The sequence below is a fragment of the Salmo salar genome, chromosome 20 (genome assembly GCF_965601325.2).
Source record: "Salmo salar chromosome 20, fSalSal1, whole genome shotgun sequence".
Taxonomy (NCBI): Eukaryota; Metazoa; Chordata; class Actinopteri; order Salmoniformes; family Salmonidae; genus Salmo; species Salmo salar.
The window spans coordinates 9,244,837-9,268,874 of record NC_138310.1 but is presented as its reverse complement, the minus strand read 5'-3'; the positions used below and the strand labels follow the sequence as shown (position 1 = coordinate 9,268,874).

The window sequence follows — 24,038 nt, the reverse complement described above, 5'->3', positions numbered from 1 at the left end:
TAGCGGCTTGTGCCTTTCTTAACATCAAGGAATATTTACCTTTCTGTGTTCATAGGAGTAACAACATGAATTGGTGCATGAGGTAGAAATAATGCGGTGCGACTTAAGTGTCGCCATCAGCTGAAGGACTGTCCCCCCTTTTCCCAGCGGAGGGAGGGAGAGAGGAGGGACGGTGAGTCAGGTGAGAGGCAGCCTCACCGCTGCTCCGTTCCTCTGCTCAGACTGACCATCAGATGCAGGCCATCAATCCAATAAAAAACTAAAGCAAATGATTATGTTCACTCAGCTGTGCCTCACAAGTAATACAACAAATGATCTATTACCAGTGTGATCAAATGGTTATACACAGTGGCTACAATGTTTGTTATATCATTTCAAAATGGTCTGAGAAGAGCAACATTGGCACGGCAATTCAAAGCGTAGCCAATATGCGGCGATAATGTATTGGGTCTATAGCCTACTGCACAAACCTCATTGCTACACAACTGCTTTTTAATTGGTTAATGTTACATAGGCTTACGTTTTTTTAAGTCATGTAAATCTGAGCGGCAGATCTCGGATTGTATTTTGACTCAGAAAGTGATCTCGACTCTGAAAAGGACTGATGCATCTCCATATTCTCCCACTGGACTTCCCTCTCATCACCATATTTGGTGGCAAGATCTAAACCGATTCTGACTCCCTCCAACGGAATCAGCCGCTGCCTACTCTTCACAATCTGTCAGTGCTTTACTTCACACTTACACTGTACACACAAATACACAAACCCCTACACACACACACACACAGAGAGCGTTAGGAGAGTGTCCGGGGCTTGGTACGATATTGGCTCCTGCATCACGGAGAGCGATTAAAATGAGTCCAGGTATTGGCGCAATGTGTCAGATATGCTGCTCTGGAGATAAATAAAACACCTGGGGGATTAAATGTGAGCAGGGGTAATTACGCCATTTGCTCTACGTGTGTGTGTGTGTGTGTGTGTGTGTAGCCCTGGTCGTGCAGGCGGGGGAATTCACACGCCTCGCGAATGCTACTGCAGCCTGCACCAGTCAGACGCAGCCTGATTGCCACACACACCATCACACACAGAGCACAGAGCCCTCTGGCCTTTAGAGGGCAGGCAAAGACAAGAAATACAAAAGCCAGAGTGGAGGAGGGGTGAAAGAGCAAGGAGTCCTAGTTCCATCCCCCTCTCTCTCGGTGTCTGCTTTAGTTCCAGACGAGAGACGCAGAGGCAAACAGACTGGGATGCAGCTCCACAGCACAGCAGAGCACAGTAAACATCCCTCTCTCTATTTCCCCATCCACCTGACAGAAAGACAGCGAGAGACTGTGTGAACTGAGACCAGGGGCAACACATCACACCCTCAGAGGAGCACCCCTGCCCTACAACAACAGCAACCATTGGAAGACAATAGCACAGCATCAACCAATGTCACGGCCCAACCACAGTCAATGTACACATCTCAACAGCCAGCGGAATAAAGCTTACTCTCCTAGTCTCCTTTCCTTCCTTCACACCGATCTAAAAAAAAAAAAAAAAAAGACTGATTTGGTGAAATCACTGTGGATAAGGGAACAGGAGACAAATAAACAAACCCACTATGGCCGGGACGATATAAGTATCGCCATACTTGTTAGTGTCGTGGCGAGGTAAAAAACAAAGTTGATTTAACTTCTTGAGGAAAACAGCCCTAACGATGGAAACAAACACCATTATGTTGTCATCCAGAGTAACATATTTATGTTCCAAGCTATAGCAAACAATTTTACACACAGCAGGTTTTTAAAAAAGGACATAATTTGGTCTCCGTGTTTTCATTTTTTGCTATGTAAAAAAAAAAAAAATGGCTGCGACACTGGTATCGTCACAGCCCTAGAAACCACTTGCCGAGACGCAGCCCAACATCTTTAAGTGAACCCAGCCTGCTAGCGGTAGCTTGAGGCATAGGGATGTTTGTTTGTTAGCGGTGGTAATGAGAGCTATCCGGTTGAAGGGCTCATCACCCAAACATAGGCCCGGGCAGACAGAGATTAGAGGCAGATTATGGGCCAGAGGGTTAGGGTTGGAGGCTGGACTCTAGCTGTAATCCCCTGGCAGGCACTGACACAGAACGGAGCGAGTCGACGTTCATGCCACGGGCACACCTGCCACACACAGCCGTTATGACATGTACAGGACGAGGAATCAACAGATTGGAGGCGACATTGTAAATCCCTTGCTGCCCAGTATTCGGGCTTTGTGCTGATATCCAGGCTGCTGTATGCATTTGCAGCACTTTGATATTAATCTCGATGAGGCACAGTGTCTTGTCAGTAGATGACTAAGGAAGTGCAGGGAAATGGCTAAGAAAAATGACATTGGCCAAGAAAATCCATGGTGTAGGCACGTGTCTTTCGATAGAGGTTAGACTATCTCTTCATATCCTGTGACCTACTGTGTAAGGGTCCGAGCAGATTTAGTGCCCTTGGACCCTCATTGGCCCGTGGACAACATATAAGGAAGGAACTGGGTAGGCAACTTAGTACACAAAGCAGTCATGACCTCTTACAAATGGAGGGTCTATGAAACTACTCACTACTACACGTTGAACACTTTCATTTTTCACACCTTCAACACAGCTTGAAAAATGTAATAATATAGAGGACTTGACTCGTCTTAAATCTCTCGTGGCCAGATTCACGGGAAGTGACAACCTTCGCGCAAATTTTACTTTTGGGTAACCGTGATCCGATACGTCTGAACTACGGCTTATTCATGTTGCTCTTGGACACGGTGTTGTCGTCTTTTGGGTCGACACGCAGTCGATTCAAGTGAAGACCGATTGCTGGCGTTTTTGAGGTCCGGCCTGAACAGAGAGAAGAGACAGTCATAGGAAAAGGATGCGGCTACGTCTCTATCGGAAACAGAGATGCTAGACGTTAACCTTGGGGCCGTGCTTGTGTCTACCCCGTCGCCCCTTGTTCCTCTGAGAGGAAAGGCACGGAACTGGACTTTTGGAAGAGAAGGACAAAATGGAGTGCTACAGGGGGAGTTGCTGAACCTGTGTTTACTCCAGTCGCATAAAAAGAAGCCTCCCTCCCTTCCTAAGCTGCCTCGATAGTCAGTAAAAACACAGCACCAGGCAAGTGGGTCTAACAGAGGGCTAGTCTGGTCTAAGAGGAAGGTGGATGGGGTGGTGTGGGAAGTACAGTGAATGTACTTTGAGGCCTTATGGGGTTAGGTGGGCTGCGAGAAATCTTGCAAGACCGACAAATAGCACAAACCCAAGTAGAAGTGCAACCTTGGAATAAATATCAGCTTGCCTGCATGCACGCACGCACGCACGCACGCGCACACACACACACGAGAGGAGCATGAAAGGGGAAACTCTTCTACAGATAGAGGAGACATCCAAAACACCATTAAAGGCTGTGAGAGAAAGAGTAAGTAGAAATTTGGTGGAGAACCCAGGGAGGGCCTAACCTTTTGAAACACAGCCTGAAGTTCAGCTGAAACACATGCACTGGCCGCACTGATGGGTAAGCAACATGCTAACAACGTAGCAGTCGCTACCAGAACGTCTCTGGTTTCAGTCCCAGCTGCGACGACTACCGAGTTGACCCCGATCAAGAAAGGCAAGGTTTACCCGCCATTTTGGAAACGGCGCTCCGCATCACAGCCTGAGGACATCTGTGGCACTGCACAAATCTGAGGGGACCAAGCTGCTTCCTTTTCCGCCGAGCTAATGACGTCTTTCAGTTCCACAAACATGAATTCAGAACTCAAAAGGGATTGGCTTGGGAAGGGGGGGGGGGGGGGTGACTGTCTGACACAAGCTGATGAATGCTTGGTGGTGTGACTAACAAACAAGCAGCCGCAGAAGAGGACTGGTGGAACATAAATCACTGTTCTCAATTGAACAATTTGCAACTGCTTTAAGGAGCTACTGCCCCTAAAAACCAACTAATCCCTTTGAGTCAGAAACGTTTATTCTAGTGTCAAAATTGACTACAATGTGTAAATATGATAATTTTTGTCAAAGTCGTCTAAAAGTTTGTAACCTCATGGTGTCACAATGAGTAAATGAAGGTTGGGTTTGGATTACAATCATGTCCACGTGCAAACCGCCCCTACTCCCACATCGCTTCATTGAATGGGGCTCCGGTGTTGCATGCCCTGCCGATGGACCCTATCATGCGGGGATAGGTGATTGGAGTTTGTTGGTCCCCAGTGGTGATGAGTATACCGGTAGCCAGCTAACTAACGTTGAGGGGACAACAGTATTTTAGCTAGCAATGCTAATGTTAGCATTGCTAGCTAATTTTGTCAACCTTACCTAGTAACATTGCCATCTCACTAAAGTACATTTGACATCATCATATGACAAAGTTGTTTCCTACTAATTATTTGCCTATTTTAGCAATGTCATCGTATTTCTAAATTAGTGTAACTTAGACAAAACAGTCACATTAGCCTTCCAGGTGCAACCCATGTCTAGGGCACAATATTGGATGCAGCTATGGTGGTACGAGCTAACTCATGTCTGACTACAACAGTGTACTAACTAGCATCAACAAATTCAAACCAAACACAGAGCCATAGCAAAAACATGTCACAGTTGGTTGACAACTGTAACGGCCCCACTGGCTTGAATCTAATCCAATCTGGAGCCAGTCGAGTCTACATCTGTAAAGCATCGAATTTGCTTCCAAACGAGATTACGTTATTTCTCGAGCTATGTTTATAATTTAGGAATGATGACAATCGTTGACCCTGTTTATCTGTTAGACAAAGTGCACAGTTGGGTGCCAGACTGATCCCTTGGTCATGAACAGATGCAGGGACCTACCAGAAAGACCAACGGTGGGTATCATAACATGTCCAGCAATGTGATTACAAATGGTTTAGTGACCAATAATTTCATTGTCACAAGCTATTTTCACAGCTTGTCAGGCAAGACATCAGAACAAAAGTGAGTCACGCAACAAGTACCCTTGTGACACCTCTTATTGTCAGTCTCCTTCGACTCCTATGAAAAGGATACGCCATGAGGCTTCTGATCGTGACCCGAGTTACTGCCCAGATGACACAGACGGCTTCATCAACAATGATAGGTAGTGTGTTGTGAAAAGTTGTATAAAAAAATATATTTAAAAAATACCTGGCTTGATAAAATAATAGGCTATTTTCCCAGCCAAGCAGATACATCTAGTAGAGTCATTTTAGTGCATTAGCAAAAAGCTTTGTCCTTTTATTTAGAACAAAATGCAACTTACCACTTGGCTGTCTATTACGTCGCCCTGTCACAGGCCCTCCCAGTCAACACCACTTCATAAGATTGACTGCTGCAGTGGTTCGATAGATGTCCAGTTTGCAGCCTCACCCCTTACCTTCTCACCAACGGTCGACAAGGTAAATGTCCAGTAATAGCAAAACCCTTTTCATTCCATGTGTCACTGATGAACTCTGCCTCAACTCTGCCCGTTTCTACAGATGGACCGGAGCCTCAGTCGTTTGATGGGGAGACCATCATTGAGTAGCTTTTATCTGACCTGGTTAAACTTCAACGTAGCAGCTGTTTGTGTGTCAGATATCACCCATCCTAACTGCCGTTGGTAATAGAACTGTGACTGTGTGTGTTCACAGAAACATGTATGGAGCCATGGAGACTTGCAAGATGTTGTGATGAAGTCCAGACTGACAGACAGGCTTGATACTGATGTCTCTGAATAGAGAGAGACCTGGCACTCAGCATACAAATTATACTAGACAACTTTTTCTTGTATTGTCTTTTTTTATATATTTTTTTTATTGAATGGTATCAGTCAGTATGGGGAGGGAGAAACCCTGTGTATTCTGCACCAGGATCTGGGAACTCCTGTTGTATAAGGGACACCACACAGGAAGGTATGACCACTGACATGTTCGCCAAGGTAGCCCCATTACCAGCATACAAAAACACCAACAGGCAAAGTATCTGTCACAGCTGGGAATGACAATGAAAGGTGAAAGGTGCACATTGTTATATTAGCAGAAGACTGCCTCTATGGTATTATGTAAAGGGTTGTTTATTCTACATGGACCTGTTACTACATTTGAAAGTTATCAAAACACTTAGTTTGTTACTCATTGTGTATTCATTCCTTGTGTTATGATTTTTCTATAATGTTCTCTCTGCATTGTTGGAAAAGGACCCGTAAGTAAGCATTTCACTGTTAGTCTACACCTGTTGTTTACGAACCATGTGACATAATGATTTGACCTGCATAAATTCAGCAATTGCATATATCTCATATTACTCTGTAGGCTACTGACCTATTCAAAGCTTCCTCCAGCATGTCACCATACACCTGCCTGTAGTTATTGAGCTCCACCTGCAGGTTTGTTCGTTGTGATTGAGTGGGGGGGGGGGGGAACATCTGCGGCCAAGGTTCTGACAGATGGGTGTGTCGTCTTGGTGGTGGCAAGGACACACCCAAGAAACACCCACATCAAGCCACACCCCCAAGCCAACTCACATTCGGCTTCTGTCATGGCAGCCAGCATTTGTTGAAGAGCAAGCCAAAAAACTAGGTTAAATCAGCGGGTGCAGTTCCTCTTTATCATACGGTTGAGCAGATGCTCGTGATGAGGAAAGAAAAGTACAAAAAAAAAAAAAAGACACTAATTAATTAACCTAGTGTAGTGTAGCCTAATCTAAATGAGTGGTTTGGCTGGTCTGTTTTAGCTGGGCCTCAATGAGACTGGATGTAGAGGGTTGCTAGGCTAGGCTAAGCAGACTTGGTCTGCTTACTAACATGGGTGGCTGTATTGAGCCCACGCCCCACCAGAGATTAAGGCGCAGGGCGACAGAAGGCTCTTTTCTTCCTGCCTCTCTCTCCACGCCTCTCTGGAGCCACTCAGAGCTCAGCCACAGCTCCAGGTCATTTTCCATTCCAATCAGGGGCACTCTCTCGCTCTCTCTCTCTCTCTCTGGTCATCCTGCAAAATTTAAACACTCACAGCCGAGGAGGGGGCACGGCGAGCGGGCACACACGCTAACACACACACAGGGTCGTGTGGGCAAGTCTTCAGAGAGCAGAGGGAGGGTAAAGAGAGGGAGGGGAGAGAGCAGGCCTCGCCCTGAGCCATGGCATGCTTTCCCCGCCAGCACCCCAGGGTCGAGGGTTTGGGCCATACGTTCCAACCCCCACCACCCTTTCCCTCCCTCCCTCCCTCCCTCCCTCCGTGTCCTCCAGCCAGGGTTATTATTTCAGGGTTACAACACTGCCATTGAAAGGCCTTGTTTGTTTGGCAGTGGCAGCGAGAGCTGCCTTTCCGACCAAGCCCTGGCAGCTCAGCTGAGTTTGGCTGTTGGGAACAACAACACAACAGGGTGACAGCCAGGCAGCAGCCATTTAGTAACCACTACAACGCTTGCTAGCTAACCCCACCACGAAATATATTTTTTTCATGTATAAATGTATTCAGTAATCATTGTAAACCAAATAGTCAGTAGAAAACATATGAATACATTGTAGTTACTTTACTTGACCCTCTTCTTTAAGCTGAATGAGTGGTAAATGGAGCCAAGCAGCTGTCCAAGTAGCTCCGCAACTGTCTTAATGTGTCGGACCCAGCCACCTGCTAATCAAAACAGCTGGTTCCAATGTTCTATTCAACGGGAATCGCTCGCTCTGTCCTTTCCATCGGTCAGCCTGAAGGCCAGTGGTGTCCATGGGGACAGACAGACACACTGCAACCCCTTCCCGCTCCCCAGCTAGCCTCACTACCTCCAGTCACAACGTCAAGAAATAGAAACTAAGCGAAAGAAAGAGGGGGGGGGGAAAGAGCTGCGTGTTAAATTGTGAGCGGGCTCTCGTTTCTCCAGCAGCAGTTGCTCCATCCATCCATCTCTCAGCGATGTGGCCTAGCGGGCAGCACCGAGCGGAGTCCTAGTAAGACAAGGCTCGCAGTGACTGGTGCAGCCCACACAGACGGCTCACACGCACACTTTCCTTTTGCAAACAGTCTCTTCCTCTGACCCCTTTTAAATTTGCTCCTTTTCTTCCTGTTACCGTTTTCTCACCGGGACCAAACAATCCCAATCTAATTTACTTTTTGAGGACAGAATATATACATGTGTTAATAGGAAAGCCAAATCAAATTAACTATAATTAGTCAAATTGGAGAGTGAGGCAGGGAAGTGGCGGCAGCCTACATGGGAGTCTTGTTCAACGCCGTCTACCCCCCCACACACCTACCCATCCCCCCCTCCTCCACCTACCCATCCCCCCCTCCTCCACCATCACACACACACACACACACACCACACACAGCTATGCAACCACCACCTCCTCCCCCCTTTCATTTTGACACACGTCACACTCACTTCAAAGCTCCCAAACAGCAATTGCATGTGGCAAGCAAACACACAGAGACACACAAACTATTTCTGTTGTGACACATTTCCCACCAAACCAGCGTGTGAATTTCACAAGCGGCAGAACCTGACGACTCTAATCTCTTCAAAAAGACATTAACAGACATCTTATGAGTGGATGGGTAATACGTTTGGACAGACGTTGCGATTGAACACAGAAAGGAAGAGGGGGAAGTGGGGGGGGGGGGGGGGGGAATAGTAGAGATGCATAGATGATTTAGATTTGAGACTGTGGCCATAAGACTGCTAGGCCGCTAAAGTCCAGTGCCAATTTCCCTGATACATCAAAGCTACATTTCAGACTCATTCATCCATCCATATTCCTCTCACCTCATTCAATGGTTAGGCTACTTTTCCAAATACTATAGTAGTCCAAATAGGCTAGCCCTCAAACTGAAACCAATAAAGTAACTCTTTGACCTCGTGTGTGAATCTATGCACTTGTTTCTCTCTGTCTGTGTGTGCGTGGTCACGGTACCACCATTTTGAATTTGATACCAGGTTTAGTACCACGACACCATCATGACACCACGACAAAAAAATAAGTCGTATTAGCCAAAGTCAAAGAATGACATTTTATTCAGACAGATAAACTTAGCTACTGTTCAATTGGTGGGCATCTTTTGAGTTCAATATCATATTAGATTTGAAATGTTTTATGTAAGTCTTTCAGACAGCCATGTATGCATCAATGAATCAATTACACTTTTGACTTTGTTTTTCTCAATCTAACTGCATAACGAAATGGTAATAATTTATTTGAATTGTAAATCTCCATTGATAAACTGGATAAATCAAGATATAGCCTAGGCCTATTCACAATTCAGGTGAATGCACATTCAATGAGTTTGTGCATGCATTGAGTTATTGAACAATCTGCTTCCCCTTCCATTTGGGACTTAAATTAGTGCTGGTAAAACACATTTGTATGGAAGTAGCAATGTTATTTTATAAAAAGTGTGTACTGTCTCTAAGACCCAGTAATGACATCATTCACGAGGAGTTTGAGGGAGAGACTTGAGGGAGAGATGATTAAGTGAATGTTTAACGTTTTTGGTGACAATCGGCTTTGAAATCAGCTTATTTTGTGTTATGGTTTGTGTATTATCACACACAAAAAGTACTAGGGTAGTGAATTGACGTTAGCTGCAGCTGTAAGCTAGCAAGGAAAGTTAGCCCACAAAGCCGGAAGCTTCTTGCACTGTAGACTGTTCTAGCCTGTATGGACATTGTTTTGCGGACAGTAATGTTTCAACATTTCTCATGCTGTGTTGCACTATTCAAGCGTGATAAAGGCCCAGTGCAGTCAAAATTCATTTTTCCTGTTTTGCATCATATTGTACAACAGCTGCTGAAACTAACACTGTAAAAGTGTGAACATATTTGATCAGTGTTATATCCTGATCGTTGCTGGTTGAAAATACAAATCTACACAGGACCTTCTAATCAGCAGGTTAGCATGGGTGGGAGTTGGCTTTCCATGGTGACATCACCATGTGGTAAATTGGTTAATAGACCAATAACAAAACAAGTTCCAAATCTCTCTGCCAATAACAGCTTGTTTTTAGTCCCCCCCCCCCCCCCCAGTCAAACCACTCACAAAATGCTAGCAAAATTATTTTTGATAAAAAGCTATTTTTGCCCATTTTAATGCAAACTATTACAGTAAGGTACTAAAATATATTCTCTGGTACTTTTAAACCAGTTGTTTTGAAAGTAGTGCTCACGAGCTAAGAGCGGTCCCCTAAAATTGGGTACTACGTCATACATGATATGTGCACTTCGTCATTGCTCTCGCTCTCACTCTGCTGTGTGCGCATGATGTGCCTCTTGCTAGCTGTCACTCAAATGCTGAGGGGCTGAAGCTCATTGGTTGAAATTGAATTGCTAGGGGCTGGCCCACATGAAAATACAGGAAAAATGGCACAGCACTGCTTCCAGAAAAACAGCTGCATTCAAACTAGGGATTTCATGGCTAATTGAGGTAAAACAGTAATTCTGCATGAATGAACTACACATTGACACATCCAGCCCAAAGTGGGCGGTTTCAAAAAATATTTAGAAGTCTCAAGAGTTCCTCTTAATCTCTATACAACGTGAGACACATTTGACAGAAGTAGCAAAAGTAATAATTCTAGTACCCGAACCGTCAGAGGAAGGCCCAACATTTTTTTTCAAACACTCCAGTCACCCAAGTCAAGCGGCACCGGAGTGCCAAGTCTAGGTCCAAAAGGGTCCTTAACAGCTTCTACCTCCAAGCCATAAGACTGCTGAACAATTAATCAAAATGGCTACCCAGACTATTTACATTGACCCCCCCCCCCCCCCACTTTATTTTTACACTGCTGCTACCCGCTGTTTATTATCTATGCATAGTCAGTTTACCCCTACCAACATGTACAAATTACCCTCCGTGCTTCTACATCTGCATTGCTTGCTGTTTGAGGTTTTAGGATATGTTTCTGTACAGCACTTTGTGACATCGGCTGATGTAAAAAGGGCTTTATAAATACATTTGATTGAATTTGATTGATATATAGCCTCCTTATTGTCATTTTATTGTCTTGTTTAATTTTTTACTTTAGTTTCTAAACTATTTCTTGAACTGCATTGTTGATTAAGGGGTTGTAAGTAAGCATTTCACGGTCTACACCTGTTGTATCCAGCGCATGTGACAAATAACATTTGATTTAATATTTAATGTTCCAGAATGGAAAAAGTACAGAAGTTTCGGCATACCATGCGCGCTGACTGACCTGCATGCTGCAGGAGCATCATGGCGATGTCCGTGTGTCCACCGAGCAGCGAATCGTGTAGCGGGCTGACTCCACCCACCTGGCTGTACAGGTGAGGGGCGGGCCGGTGGCGCAGCAGGGCCTCCACACACGCACGGCTGCCATGGTTACACGCCTCGTGCAGGGGCGTCCAGCCTGCGTGGTCTGAGTAGTAACACACACACAGACATACACCACAGACAAAACGGTCATCCAACTATATTTTAAAGATTGAATTCTGCATTATGGGTTAAATGGACGACAGCACACATGACAACCATCAAACAACATATTATACTGCTAATATCTTCATAGCTAATAGCAGCCATCTTTTCATTTGAAAACCAAATTTAGGATACTCTAATAATTTCTCTAAATCCAAAGCTAGACACACACCAAAATGTAATATTTAATAGCTTAAAATCTATATTGATCTGAAGAAACAAGTCTAAATCTATACCTAGTGTGCGGTAGGTAGGTTGGTGTATTCTGTAGGTGTAGTCGTTCTTGTGCTCTAACGTTAAACAATAGGAGTTCTCGGTCTCGGAGACCAGAGGCCTCGTTATGGGGACAGGTTTGCGTTCCATGTCACTACAGCATAGAGATCGTACTCAAACTAATCCTCCCACCACTTCAAGCCCTTCACTTTGTCCCGATTCCTTTTCGCCATCACGTCTCCGGCTTTACTCTTGGTCCCGTTCACCCAATCTCCACTTAGCACGTTAGACCACCGTCAAGCAACACATCTAAACTATTAAACTAACGCTGCATCTGCATAAGCCATTGAAATGGACTGAAAGGAAGAATTATTATATTTGCCCTGGGAGGGGAAAGAAACAACAAAAAAAAACAGGTGGAAATATAAGAGGAAGTGGCAGAGCGACTGTGAATCTAACCTCCAACCCACCCCGTTCCTCCAAGACACACCCTTCGTATTTTAGCTAAAGGTTACACTGATGACGCACACTTCTCTTTTCCTTCCTTCCTTCTCTAATTCTACGTTAAGATCGATCCACGACACCCTAAAGTGGAAGCAGCGAGAGAGAGAGAGGGGGGGGGGGAAGAGACCTACCTTTCACGTTGACGTCGGTCCCAGGAAGTGCTAGGATCTGGAGCAGCGTCTCAACCTGGTTCCTCTTGCAGGCTCTGTGGAGGAGTGTCTCGCCTTCGCCAGGACCGCGTCAATGGGCACAAAGGAGAAGATGTAAAAAAAGAGAAATCCAAAATTAGGGTGTGTCTTACCCATTGTCCCCCTGTTACACTCACACACCAATAATGTACTGAAGAAATGTCCCCAACGACCACAAAAAAAATTGACCTAAAAAAAGAAAAGGCGAACCTCCAATGAGAATGCGATTTAAGAGGAGAGATGAGAAACGGGGGGCAGATAAAAAATAATAAAGTAATAAAAAAAAGATAGTGAATTGGGCTTTTTCTCCTCCCTCTTTTTTTTGGGGACAGAGGGATTTTCCACATACACCAGAGCACCACAAAGTTAATAAACGGGCTGCGAGTAGAGCCTCTTCCTGTCACGTATTGTTCCTCTGGAGGAAGTTATGGTACACAGCCCAGGCACAAAGGCTCCAAAAAGGATTCTTCACACATCCAGGGTTCAAAAGCTCCACTGGGCATTACCAACGTACCACGTGATATTTAATCAGCAAACTACAACACCCAGACACAAAAGACTTATTTACATTTCCCCCCCGCTCTCTTTTTGATACAATATTAAATCAGGAATATATTAGGAGGGACAGTACCCCCTATTTTCATGTATGGCTGAACTTCACAAGAAAGTTAAAGGCCAAGCATGAGTGCCTCTTTGCTTGCCAGTATAATACACGACTGCAGAATTCCTAATAAATGCTTTACTAGCTTGCCTGGCCATACAGAGGCTTCACTGGAGCACAGAGCAGGGCATGGGGAGTGGGAGGAGAGGAATGAGGGGAGAAAGGGAGGAGAGGGCAGACAGACAGGACAGGCAAGAGTGCAGGGGAGAGGAAGAGAGGCTTGCTGCATTTCAAGGCACAGCGAAATATTGAAAATGCTCGACGCTTTCAACTTGAAGAGTTCCTTTCTTCCCAGAGGTGTCTTTGAGGTTGCATTAGACACATTAAATGTGTTTTCCACCTGACAAAGAGGTTGAAGGGCGAGACAGCAAAGAAAGAGACGCTGTTTATCTGGAGCTTCGACAACATCTGGACGAGGAACAGCAATGGTTCACTGTTCTTTCTTCTTTTTTCGTGTCAAAATGCAGAGGTAAGCCACAAAGCGGAGGGTAGCTTGTGTGGAATATATTTCAGATTTCCAGTGCCTAGTTGCCCTGCTGTATCATGCCCCAGCGCCCTCCTCGAAAAAACACAGTCTCTTGCAGAGCAACCCAGCGTCTCTTTGGTGCGTTGCCTCTCGCCAGCCCAAAACACAGGAAATCCAAAATTAATCCTGCCTCTCCTCAGTTATGGGTTTTGGAATGCGGTGTTGTCCGTTATGTCCAACTGGAATAGTCCGGATTTTAAAGGGACAGCCGGTACTGGTGGATCAGATCTGGCGGTGGAGCTTCCCAGAAAAGTACCGTGAACCCAACTGCACACTCTCCTCTCTGAGTTACTGGTCCGTACCAATATTCTCACACCATGCAGCGAGGAATACACTGGAGCCAAGATGGCCGACATGAGCACAGTTTCCAACGCAACCTCTCCCTCATAAGGACTACTTCCTCAATCTTCCTATAATACAGCTAAGAAACTCAGATAAATAAGACCATATTCTTTCCATGTAAATAAATTATCTCCAAATCGAATAAACATAAAATTCAAATGAATAATACACATGAAAAAAAACCAGCAATAACTAGACTACAGAGAGTGAAGTCCAATTGGGCCTTAATGAGTTGTTCTGCACTGTGGCAGGTCAGCGTTCTGCACAGTGTGTTCCACCATTACAGCCTCTAAAACGCTGTGATTAAACACCCATTCCACAGCTCCCCATGTGTACACATCCTCTCAAATGCCAGGCCCAATCCACGCACTGTTAAATCACTGTAAAAAGGCTCCAATTTGGACGAAATGCCTCCATTATAGGAGTAATTGCATGCTCAGCATTTATAAGCACGGAATGGATAAATCCGCCTGTCCTTTTCTATAAATCCCTCTAACAATCCCCCATTTCACTCTTAAATAGAAAAGTTTAATGTATGTGTTGAACCCCCTCCACTCTGTCTGTGTAGCCGTGCTACGTGTTGACTGGCAAGCTGGTTCAAAAAGCTGCTGGCAATCGGTTCCAATAAGAACGCTATTTGTCAGAATGGTGCTAGAAAACTATGTCTGAATGTACAACCTCGTACATGCTTGGATGGTAATATCCTACTGTATAAAAAACACCAAACCTGGCTTGCCGTGGAAGTTGAAAAACTGCGGAAGAATGTTGTGAACTAGGCTTGATCGGTGACATATGACGGGACCGATTTGATGTGTGTAGAGAGTATCACAAAACGGTGGTCACTGGATAGCGATGCGATTTCAATTGAGTGTTCTAACAGGAAGCGGGGGTACAATATGCCACTTTTTAATGTTGTACCTCACCTACTGTAAGAGTCGGCTCTCCTCAATGCTAGTGATTTTAGCAGCACCCAAGAAATTCAACAGTGGAGTCAGGACAGAACGTACACCAATGAGACTGTAGAACTGCCAGAGCACAGAAAACGACCATCCTAAACCCACAGCCCCTCTCAGCTGCTAGAGGGGAGACCCAGTGGCCGTAGAGTTTAAGATATGCAGCACAGAAAAATAGCTCATAGGAAAGCAATATGAAATCTTTGTGAGAGAGAGAAAGAGAGAGAGAGATGTGCTGATGGTTCATCAAAAATTTATGCTGAGCGCATCAGTATAGAGATCACGTAGTGGAAAAACAACACACGCAAACAGCCTGGAGTCTCCTGCCTGCCCTCCCCTACACCACCTCCCTGGCTCTGGAGCAGGGCCTTTCTGATCAGGTGAGAGGGGAGATATGAGCGCTGACACCTCAGAGAGTTCACACAGAGTGCCAAGCCTAAGTGCAGGAAGTTCTGCACACAGTAAGTCACTTTCACAGCACAGCCCTAATTGCTGTGTTTAATATTCTTAAACTGGGGATCTGACGACCATTGTGTACCCGTGGTGGTGTTGTCTTTAGTCATTATTTCCACGTTTCTCTTTTATCCGTGCGATTATTCTTTTTTTTTTTTACCCTAAAAAATGTGAATAATAGATCCAAAAAATAAACAGTGTGTGGAATTTCAATGAGAATGCCAGAGGTGGCAAACAAGGTGAACTCGTTACAGATGAGAAAAGCCTATTGAATCCACCACTGTGAATCTACACCATCTGCTAATCCATGGCTTTATAAATACATAATGGGCTCGTCATTAAGTTCAAACGGATGACAAGGCTCTCGTGTCCTCGCTCTACTGATGACCTAGTCCTGTGCATCAGTCTATGAAAAATATTATTTTGCTTGCAAATATGCAGAGAAGCGTGTGTGTGTGTGTGTGTGTGTGTGTGTGTGTGTGTGTTCATGTTACCTGCTGTGTTGACACGGTTGAGACCTCTGGGGATGTTCTCCTTGCCCAGACCGGTTCCGTTAACCAGACCGCTGGCCATTCTGGGTAGAGACAGGAGACGGGGTAAGGTCTGACATCAAACATTATTATCATGGCCATCTGATGACTGGCATTTCTTCAAAGTATTTAATACTGCCACAATGAATGTCCATAGAGAGGAAATTCCTTTCACAGCTGGGAATAGTAAGCCTACATGTTAGGAAGACTCAGACAGACAGACACACAAAGCAATGGAACATCCTCTGAGTAACAGAGCAGTGGCAGCAGTGTGTACAGGGCCAGTGCTGTGCCTCATTCAAACAGACAACTACCAGGACCCTGGCAAAGAGATACTCCCAGCACAGTCTTTTAATGGCTGTCACTATGAAGCACTGTGCACCTACTAAAGCCCATACTCTCAAATACAGTGCAGTCAGCGTGTTACTCGTCTCCACTGCTCCCCCTCGTTTGAAGAATAACCAAAACCAAGGTTACACCCCGATTGCACTGAGGAAATGGATCCTGTGAGGTAATGTAAAACGCCAATCCTCTAGAATGCAATTCAATCAATTCAATATTTCCTACAGTATTAATGATGACGTGGTCAGGGGAGACGACCAGTTTGGCCATGCAGCAATAACACTACAGCCTGAGCTGTGAGACCTGGCCGTAGAATACCGCGACAACGTCCCATCTAGCTAGCGACGACGCGCTTGATCGAATTACCACACTGTGGGCGTCACAGGTCCTTTTTCCGTCACTTTTCCTCCGCCTAGTAAGTAAAACCCCAACCGAGTCATTTCAACGGGGAAAAAGGAAATTATGAGAAAGAAATAAAGACGAAGTAGTGAAAGTGCGCTCTTCAAAGCTGCGTAGTGCTAATAGCTGTATGGCTGTCAGTAGCGCTGTGAGTGAGTGTGTGGAGGGGAGACCTGTTGCCTGGCTGCCAGCAGGACTTCTGACATGTGGGTGACAGTGAAGAGGAGAGAGAGGGGAGGCATGCTTTACTACAGGGAAGTCTGCTTGTTCCCTGGTAATTGGGCTGTTCAGAACCCGGGCGGAATCTCCCCGACAGTGTGGGAGGAACACACGTTCTGTCACGTAGCTTGTTATTAGCAGGGACAAGTCTGTGAAGAGATCAGAAGTGCCTGTGTGTGTGTGAGAAACATTTTCATCTCATCCCACTTAACTCAAAAAGTACCCTGTCCACATGGGGAGACGGACAACAGACTTGGCGAGAGAGCCTAGCCTCTCTGATTCCCCTATGATCGTCCATACTATAGAGGATTATCATTCTGTCACTCTGGGTGCAGGATCACTGCAAGCCCGGGGGCATTGTACAATAAGCCATTCACTAACACAAAATACACACACACACACACACACACACACACACACACACACACACACACACACACACACACACACACACACACACACTCTCCAGTGCCATTTCCACCCCACAAGGTGTGATAAAGATCACCTCAGAATCAGAGAGGCAGCAACATAAGAAACCCTTCCACAACTGACATTGCTTTTGTTAAATTGCATTCGAAGCCGCCTAAATGGTTATTTTTTGGTCATAAAAGCTGATTTATTTAATAAAAAATAAAAAGTACAATAGGCAGAAGTCGCGCCACCATTTCCTGGTTGCAAAAACTCTAAAAAAGTTTGCCTAATTTCAATTTATGTAACAAAACAGGCAATGAATAGTATAGAGCCCTCAAACTCAACTCGAGACCTCGAAGCCAGTCCCACTGCTTTTTTCCCCTCCCATTGTTCCCCTCTAATCGGGGACAGATTTAGACCTGGGACCCCAGGTGTATGCAATTAATAACCGGGTAGAACACAAAACCAGCAAGCTTTTCAGAATTCACTGATAAATTGGTCCACATGGACAGCTAAAGGCATAGAAACCGTAAATGACTTAGTAATAGGAAATAATTGTAAAAATCAATTTCGGACTGACCAATGTAGATTTTCAAATACATGCAACTTAACTTTCATATCACGAAATTTCTATTTGAAATGTTTGGGACATCAGGGCAATCTTGAGGGAATCCTATTGAGTCAAAAAAGGATGTTCATATGATAGGTTTTGTATAGCTTACCTTGCAGAGAGCCTATCCAACTGACAACCTCTTAAATATAAAACTACTGGAACCATGAATTAAATATAACTGATATTGGCACAAGATGGAGGGAATGTTGGAACATTAACAAAATGACAGTTAACGAAAATGTATGCTTAATACAGTATAAACTAATGTATAGAATGTATTATACAAGCGACAACATTCACCAATTCTACAGCACGACGGCAGAGTCACGTTTTAAGTGTAAAACTAACAAGGATTCAATAATCTATGCCTTCTGGGAATGTCATCAAGTCCAAAAGTTATGGGCTCAGCTAGAAAGTTCGCTGTCAGAAGTATTACAATTCAAAGTAAATTTACGTCGGCCGGTCTGCATATTTTCAAGGCATGGCATATGAGGGTGCAGTGAGATACCTGATAGGTTGTATGATACTTATCTTACGTAGCTGGAAATCAACCAATCCTCTATTGATAACACAATGGAAAGGTCAATGCTTTATTATCCAAATGTTGAAAGTGCGTGGGCTACTGAGAGAAACAAAATGGTGCAGTTTGAGGCCATGTGGTGGAGAGTGATGCTGGAGATAGTGGTGTGAGCATGTGGGTCTGGGCAGGTGTGATGATGTTTGTGTGCGTATGCGGTCATTTGTGTGTGTATATGGTTTGTAATAAAAAAATAAATTACAACAGAATTGTACCAAATATATTTTAAATAAGCAAAAATAGTATTTTCAGCTGTTTGACGCTGGTGGACAAAAGCGAAAGTAAAACTAACCAAAATTAAACTTAACAAGAAGCATAGAAATAGTGCAAATAGAATGGATCTACCGCTTCTCAAACTTGCTTTCAATGAGAAAATCAAATCAAATTGTATTTGTCACAGGGGCCGAATAAAACAGGTGTAGTGAAATGCTTACTGAGAAGCCCTTAACCAACAATGCAGTAAAGAAAAATATATGTCAAGTAAAAATTTGATAAGTAAAAAATAAAACAACAAATAGTTAAAAGAGCAGCAGTAAAATAACAGTAGCGACACTATATACAGGGTGTACCTGTACAGAGTCAATGTGCGGGGGCACAGCTTAGTTGAGGTAATATGTACATGTAGGTAGAGTTAAAGTGACTATGCATAGATAATAACCAGAGAGTAGCAGCAGGGTAAAATAGGGATTGGGGTAGCCATTAGCTTAGCTGTTCAGGAGTCTTATGGCTTGGGGGTGGAAGCTGTTAAGAAGCCTTTTGGACCTAGACTAGGCGCTCCGGTACCGTTTGCCGTGCGGTAGCAGAAAACAGTCTATGACTAGGGTGGCTGGAGTCTGACAATTTTTAGGAACTTCCTCTGACCGCCTGGTATAGAGGTCCTGGACGGCAGGAAACTTGGCCCAGTGATGTTCTGGGCCGTACGCACTACCCTCTGTAGTGTCTTGCGGCCGAGCAGTTGCCATACCAGGCAGTGATACAAACAATCAGGATGCTTTCGATGGTGCAGCTATAGACCTTTTGAGGATCTGAGGACCCATGCCAAATCTTTTCAGTCTCCTGAGGGGGAATAGGCATTGTCGTGCCCTCTTCACGACTGTCTTGGTGTGTTTGGACCACAATAGTTTGTTGGTGATGTGGACACCAAGGAACTTGAAGCTCTCAACCTGCTCCACTACAGCCCCGTCGATGAGAATGGGGGCATGCTCGGTCCTCCTTTTCCTGTAGTCCACAACCATCTCCTTTGTCATGATCACGTTGAGGGATAGGTTGTTATCCTGGCACCACACGCCCAGATCTCTGACCTCCTCCCTATAGGCGGCCTCATCGTTGTCAGTGATCAGGCCAATCACTGTTGTGTCGTCTGCAAACTTGATGATGGTGTTGGAGTCGTGCTTGGCCATGCAGTCATGGGTGAACAGGGAGTACAGGAGGGGACTGAGGATGCACCCCTGAGGGGCCCCCGTGTTGAGGTTCAGCGTGGCAGATGTGTTGTTACCTAACCTTACCACCTGGGGGCGGCCCGTCAGGAAGTCCCAGGGTCCTTAGCTTAGTGATGAGCCTTCAGGGCATGATGGTGTTGAACGCTGAGCTGTAGTGAATGAATAGCATTCTCACGTAGGTGTTCCTTTCGTCCTGGTAGGAAAGGGCAGTGTGGAGTGCAATAGAGATTGCATTATCTGTGGATCTGTTGGGGCAGTATGCAAATTGGAGTGGGATAATGGTGTTGATGTGAGCCATGACCAGCCTTTCAAAGCACTTCATGGCTACAGACATGAGTTCTACGGGTCGGTAGTCATTTAGGCAGGTTAACTTAGTGTTCTTGGGCACAAGGACTATGGTGGTCTGCTTGAAACATGTGGGTATTACAGACTCAGTCAGGGACAGGTTGAAAATGCAAGTGAAGACACTTGCCAGTTGGTCAGTGCATGCTCGGAGTACACGTCCTGGTAATCCGTCTGGCCCCACGGCCTTGTGAATGTTGACCTGTTTAAAGGTCTTACTCCCATCGGCTACGAAGAGCATGATCCCACAGTCTTCCAGAACAGCTGATGCTCTCATGCATGCTTCAGTGTTACTTCTATGCTCGCTTCGAGGCAAGCAATTTAGCTCGTGTGGTAGGCTCGTGTCACTAGGCAGCTCGCGGCTGTGTATAACAGATCTTTAACACATTTCTACGTGAAATTGTTCAGGTCGCCAAAAAAGCTGCCTACTATGCCTTACAGGGATGCTGTGATTCACTGTGCTGTAGTAAAATAATAAATACAAAAATCTGTGTTTTATTGTCACACACCGGATAGGTGCAGTGAAACGTGTTGTTTTACAGGGTCAGCCATATTAGTACGGCGCCCTTGGAGCAAATTATGGTTAAGTACCTAGCTCAAGGACACGTCGGCAGATTTTTCAACTTGTCGACTCAGGTATTCGAACCAGCGATCTTTCGGTTACTGGCCCAACGCTCTAACTGCTAGACTACAGTAACATGTGTCGAGAGAGGGTGAGAGAGCAATACAGAGAATGACAAACCCAAACGGGCTCAAACAGAAAAGCAATAAACTCTGCTTGATTAAGCCAGCAGGAGGAAACAGGGCTTCCAATTATGGAGAGCCTCCCGCAAGTCTTTGTCTGGACTTGTGCCCTGATGGCAAGCTGTCCTTACAGGAAGAGCCTAGGAGAGAGAGAGGGACTCTCCTCATCACACACTTTATCTATTAAGGCACATTCATGGCCTCTCACTCACATGCTACCTCAGCTTTCTAAACCAAATCATACAATCCCCTCACCCCAACTCTCTGAGAAATACACAATTATTCATTGAAAAATAGATATTTTTCTAAGGTGAGGTAACAAAAAAACGTTGTCTTTTGATTTTCCTATTTCCTAAAAAGGTGAATGTTGGTGAATAAAGTGTGTGAGGGAAAAAACGCTGAGGCTGGTCGGTGAGTGAGCCGCTAGCCTTGAGGTGAACCTCATCCCCAGCGGGCCCTCCCTCCCTGTGTCTGTGCCAGCGGCGGGGTGTTGAACAGCAGCAGCTGCCTGGTATGATGCGGGGGGGGGGAAGAGGTGAGCCGTCAGTCTGTCCAGAGAAGACTAGCTGTAGGGGCTCTAACCTGCTCTCTGCACCTCTCCTGTAAACTCTGATACATAGGCATGTCCACTGGGGACTCCTCATCTCCACACTCACTCTGACCTGCTCTCTCACACTCTCCTCTCCTATGGCATCCTCTCACCACCTCCTGTTCTCCCTCCTTCCTTTCCCTCATTTCACCACATCTCCTCCCTTTCTCACCTCTCCCATCCACACACCTTTCCTCCTCTGCTAACCTCAGGTAGGTTGGTTGTATGGCCTCTAGCCTGACTGGAGTGGTCAGCGGGGGTACAGACACACAGACTCACCCTGTATCAGTCCCCTGGGTGCTCCAGCTGCAGGAGGTGGGTCCAGTCCCAAGCAGAGGGCACCCACTGTCTGCCCGGAGAACTCTGGAGCCACCTGTCCTGACCGCGCACAGCCTCCCCAGGGCTGGCAGGTAGGAGGACACCTGTCAGGACACACACACACACACACACACACACACACACATACATACACACACACAGTAAGATGGAGAGAGAGGGTCTTTATAGAGACTCTGCCTCTGTTGTATAGGAGGTGTGTATGTTGGACAGAGTGATAAAGACACCAGAGTTAGCAGCTGTGACAGTGAGAGGCCCAGCAGTGAGGACAGCAGCAGGAGAATCTTATCCCAGCAAAATAACTGGCCGTGCAACAGAGCTCCAATACACTGTACCGCTGTTGCACTAGTACTAGACCTGGGACACAAGAGCCAGGACGGTGAAATCCAAACACATTCTAACGTGGACTTGGCCAAAACGTACAATCTTCCTTAGTGAGATGGGCTCTGCTCCTATGATGATGCCGTTCCTGCAGCACACGTTCCTAAAGATGGCGTCTGCCGTGACCATCCGTAGCCTGGTTGGGACCATCCCGGGAACAAACGTCTGGAGGACATCTGGGGGCAGGTCTGAGGGCAGGAAGAATACCCTCCACATCAACACAGGATCAGTTAGAACACATGATTAAAACCTTGCTGCTGTGTGTCAGACTGGTTGCGTCCCGAATGGTACACGATTCCCTATACAATGCACTACCTCTCACCAGGGTCCACAGGTAGTGCGAAAGTTGTGTACTATATCGGGAACAGAGTGCCACTCGGGACGGAGCATCAGACCTGTGTGCAGTGCAGCGTACCCTGACAGAGGATGGCGATGTGTTGAGCCAGGTCCTCCAGGCCTTTGTCCACCAGGCTGCGGTTGAGGCGGCTGTACTCCTGCCACCAGTAGTCCACCACCACGCCCAGCGTGTCCTGCAGGGTCAGCACCAGTGTCTGCCTCCTATCCCTCTCCCAGTCCCTCTCCTGACCCTACACAAGCAACCACAGCACAAGGACAGAGATGGGTAGTTGGCTACATAGCTGGACCAGAGTGAGGGCCCGATTCCATTACAATTCCTGTTATGTGCTGGACATGGAACACCTTAGATAAGGGGTTCCCCCCTTCCAGCATTGGGGAACATCCCACGCCCCTCCCCATGGGAACAAGCACTGTTCATGATACAAAACTGTTCACACCCTTCTTGTTGGTGGAGAGAATTTTGAAGGTTTACAGCTTATTGCCTGCAATTCTACAAATGTTACCATGGGAGCAAAGAAATGTTGCAGTTTTAAAGCAAATCTTCGTGCAATTCTATACATTTAGGCTTGTCTAATGTCTATTCATGTGACAAAAAAAAAGTACAACTATATCTACGGCTTAAAATAACTAAAAAATAAAAACAAATGACATGGGCTAGTTGATCTGACAAGTTACAAATATCTAAGGTCTGTAATAACTAACATGACAAGAGGAACTGAGTTCCCCCCCCCAAAATGTTTTACAAAAGACCCCTGCGCTTCCCCTGCTGACACAGCGCCCCACAGCTTGGGAACCACTGCCTTAGATGGCGTGCTGCAAGTTCAGAATCGACTTTGAACTGAACTATGGGCGGGACAGGGATGTAGGCCTAGTGTATGTGACTGGAATGTTGGTGAGGACAGGAACAGGGACGTGTCCAGGTTTACCTCAGAGACAGAGCGTTCCCACAATGAGGCCTGGACCAGGAGCTGGGCGATCTGCTGCACGGCCCTGGAGGCCAGCGTCGAGCGCTCCCACAAGCTCCAGAACACCCTGTAGAGGACGGACGACCGCAAGCCTCCTGCCTCTCTGAGGGAAGATGGAGGACATGTTGAAATATCCACAGTGTCGTGTCAGTGGTGCATGACGTGACGTTGTTTTAAGTAAGTGACGGCTGTTTTCTACATCACGCCAATATATGCCGTGTCCCGTCGGTGGGGATTACCCTTTGTTAGCTGAGTGCATGTCACACTTGAAGAGCTCGAGCATAAAGGCCTGCAGGTCACCATGGAAGCAGAGCAGCTCTGGGGAGGCAGGGCTAGGGAGTGAGTGACAGGGCTTGCTACCCATGCAGAACCTGGAGAAACAGAGACACCAAAAGGAGAAAGATGGGTACAACACGAAAAGGAGAAGGATGGCCTCCCGAGTGGCACAGCGGTCTAAGGCACTGCATTGCAGTGCTAGAGGTGTCACTACAGATCCGGGTTCGATCCCAGGCTGTGTCGCAGCCAGCCGCAACCGGGAGACCCATGAGGTG

The 24,038-nt window shown here is 45.9% G+C and overlaps 1 protein-coding gene across 2 annotated transcripts in view; it reads right to left on the bottom strand.

Moving 5' to 3' along the window:
* slf1 (SMC5/6 complex localization factor 1) overlaps positions 1–24,038 on the bottom strand; it is a 37,080-nt gene that overhangs the window by 5,129 nt on the left and 7,913 nt on the right. The window contains exons 10-17 of one of the 2 annotated variants that reach the window (XM_014160880.3): positions 23,727–23,858; positions 23,449–23,590; positions 22,581–22,752; positions 22,208–22,353; positions 21,728–21,870; positions 15,738–15,817; positions 12,252–12,344; positions 11,145–11,344 (exon numbers count right to left, since the gene is read on the bottom strand). In XM_014160880.3, coding sequence (XP_014016355.3) covers positions 11,145–11,344; positions 12,252–12,344; positions 15,738–15,817; positions 21,728–21,870; positions 22,208–22,353; positions 22,581–22,752; positions 23,449–23,590; positions 23,727–23,858 — 1,108 coding nt within the window. The remainder of the gene's footprint in view (positions 1–11,144; positions 11,345–12,251; positions 12,345–15,737; positions 15,818–21,727; positions 21,871–22,207; positions 22,354–22,580; positions 22,753–23,448; positions 23,591–23,726; positions 23,859–24,038) is intronic. The other variant, XM_014160879.3, reaches the window with a different exon arrangement.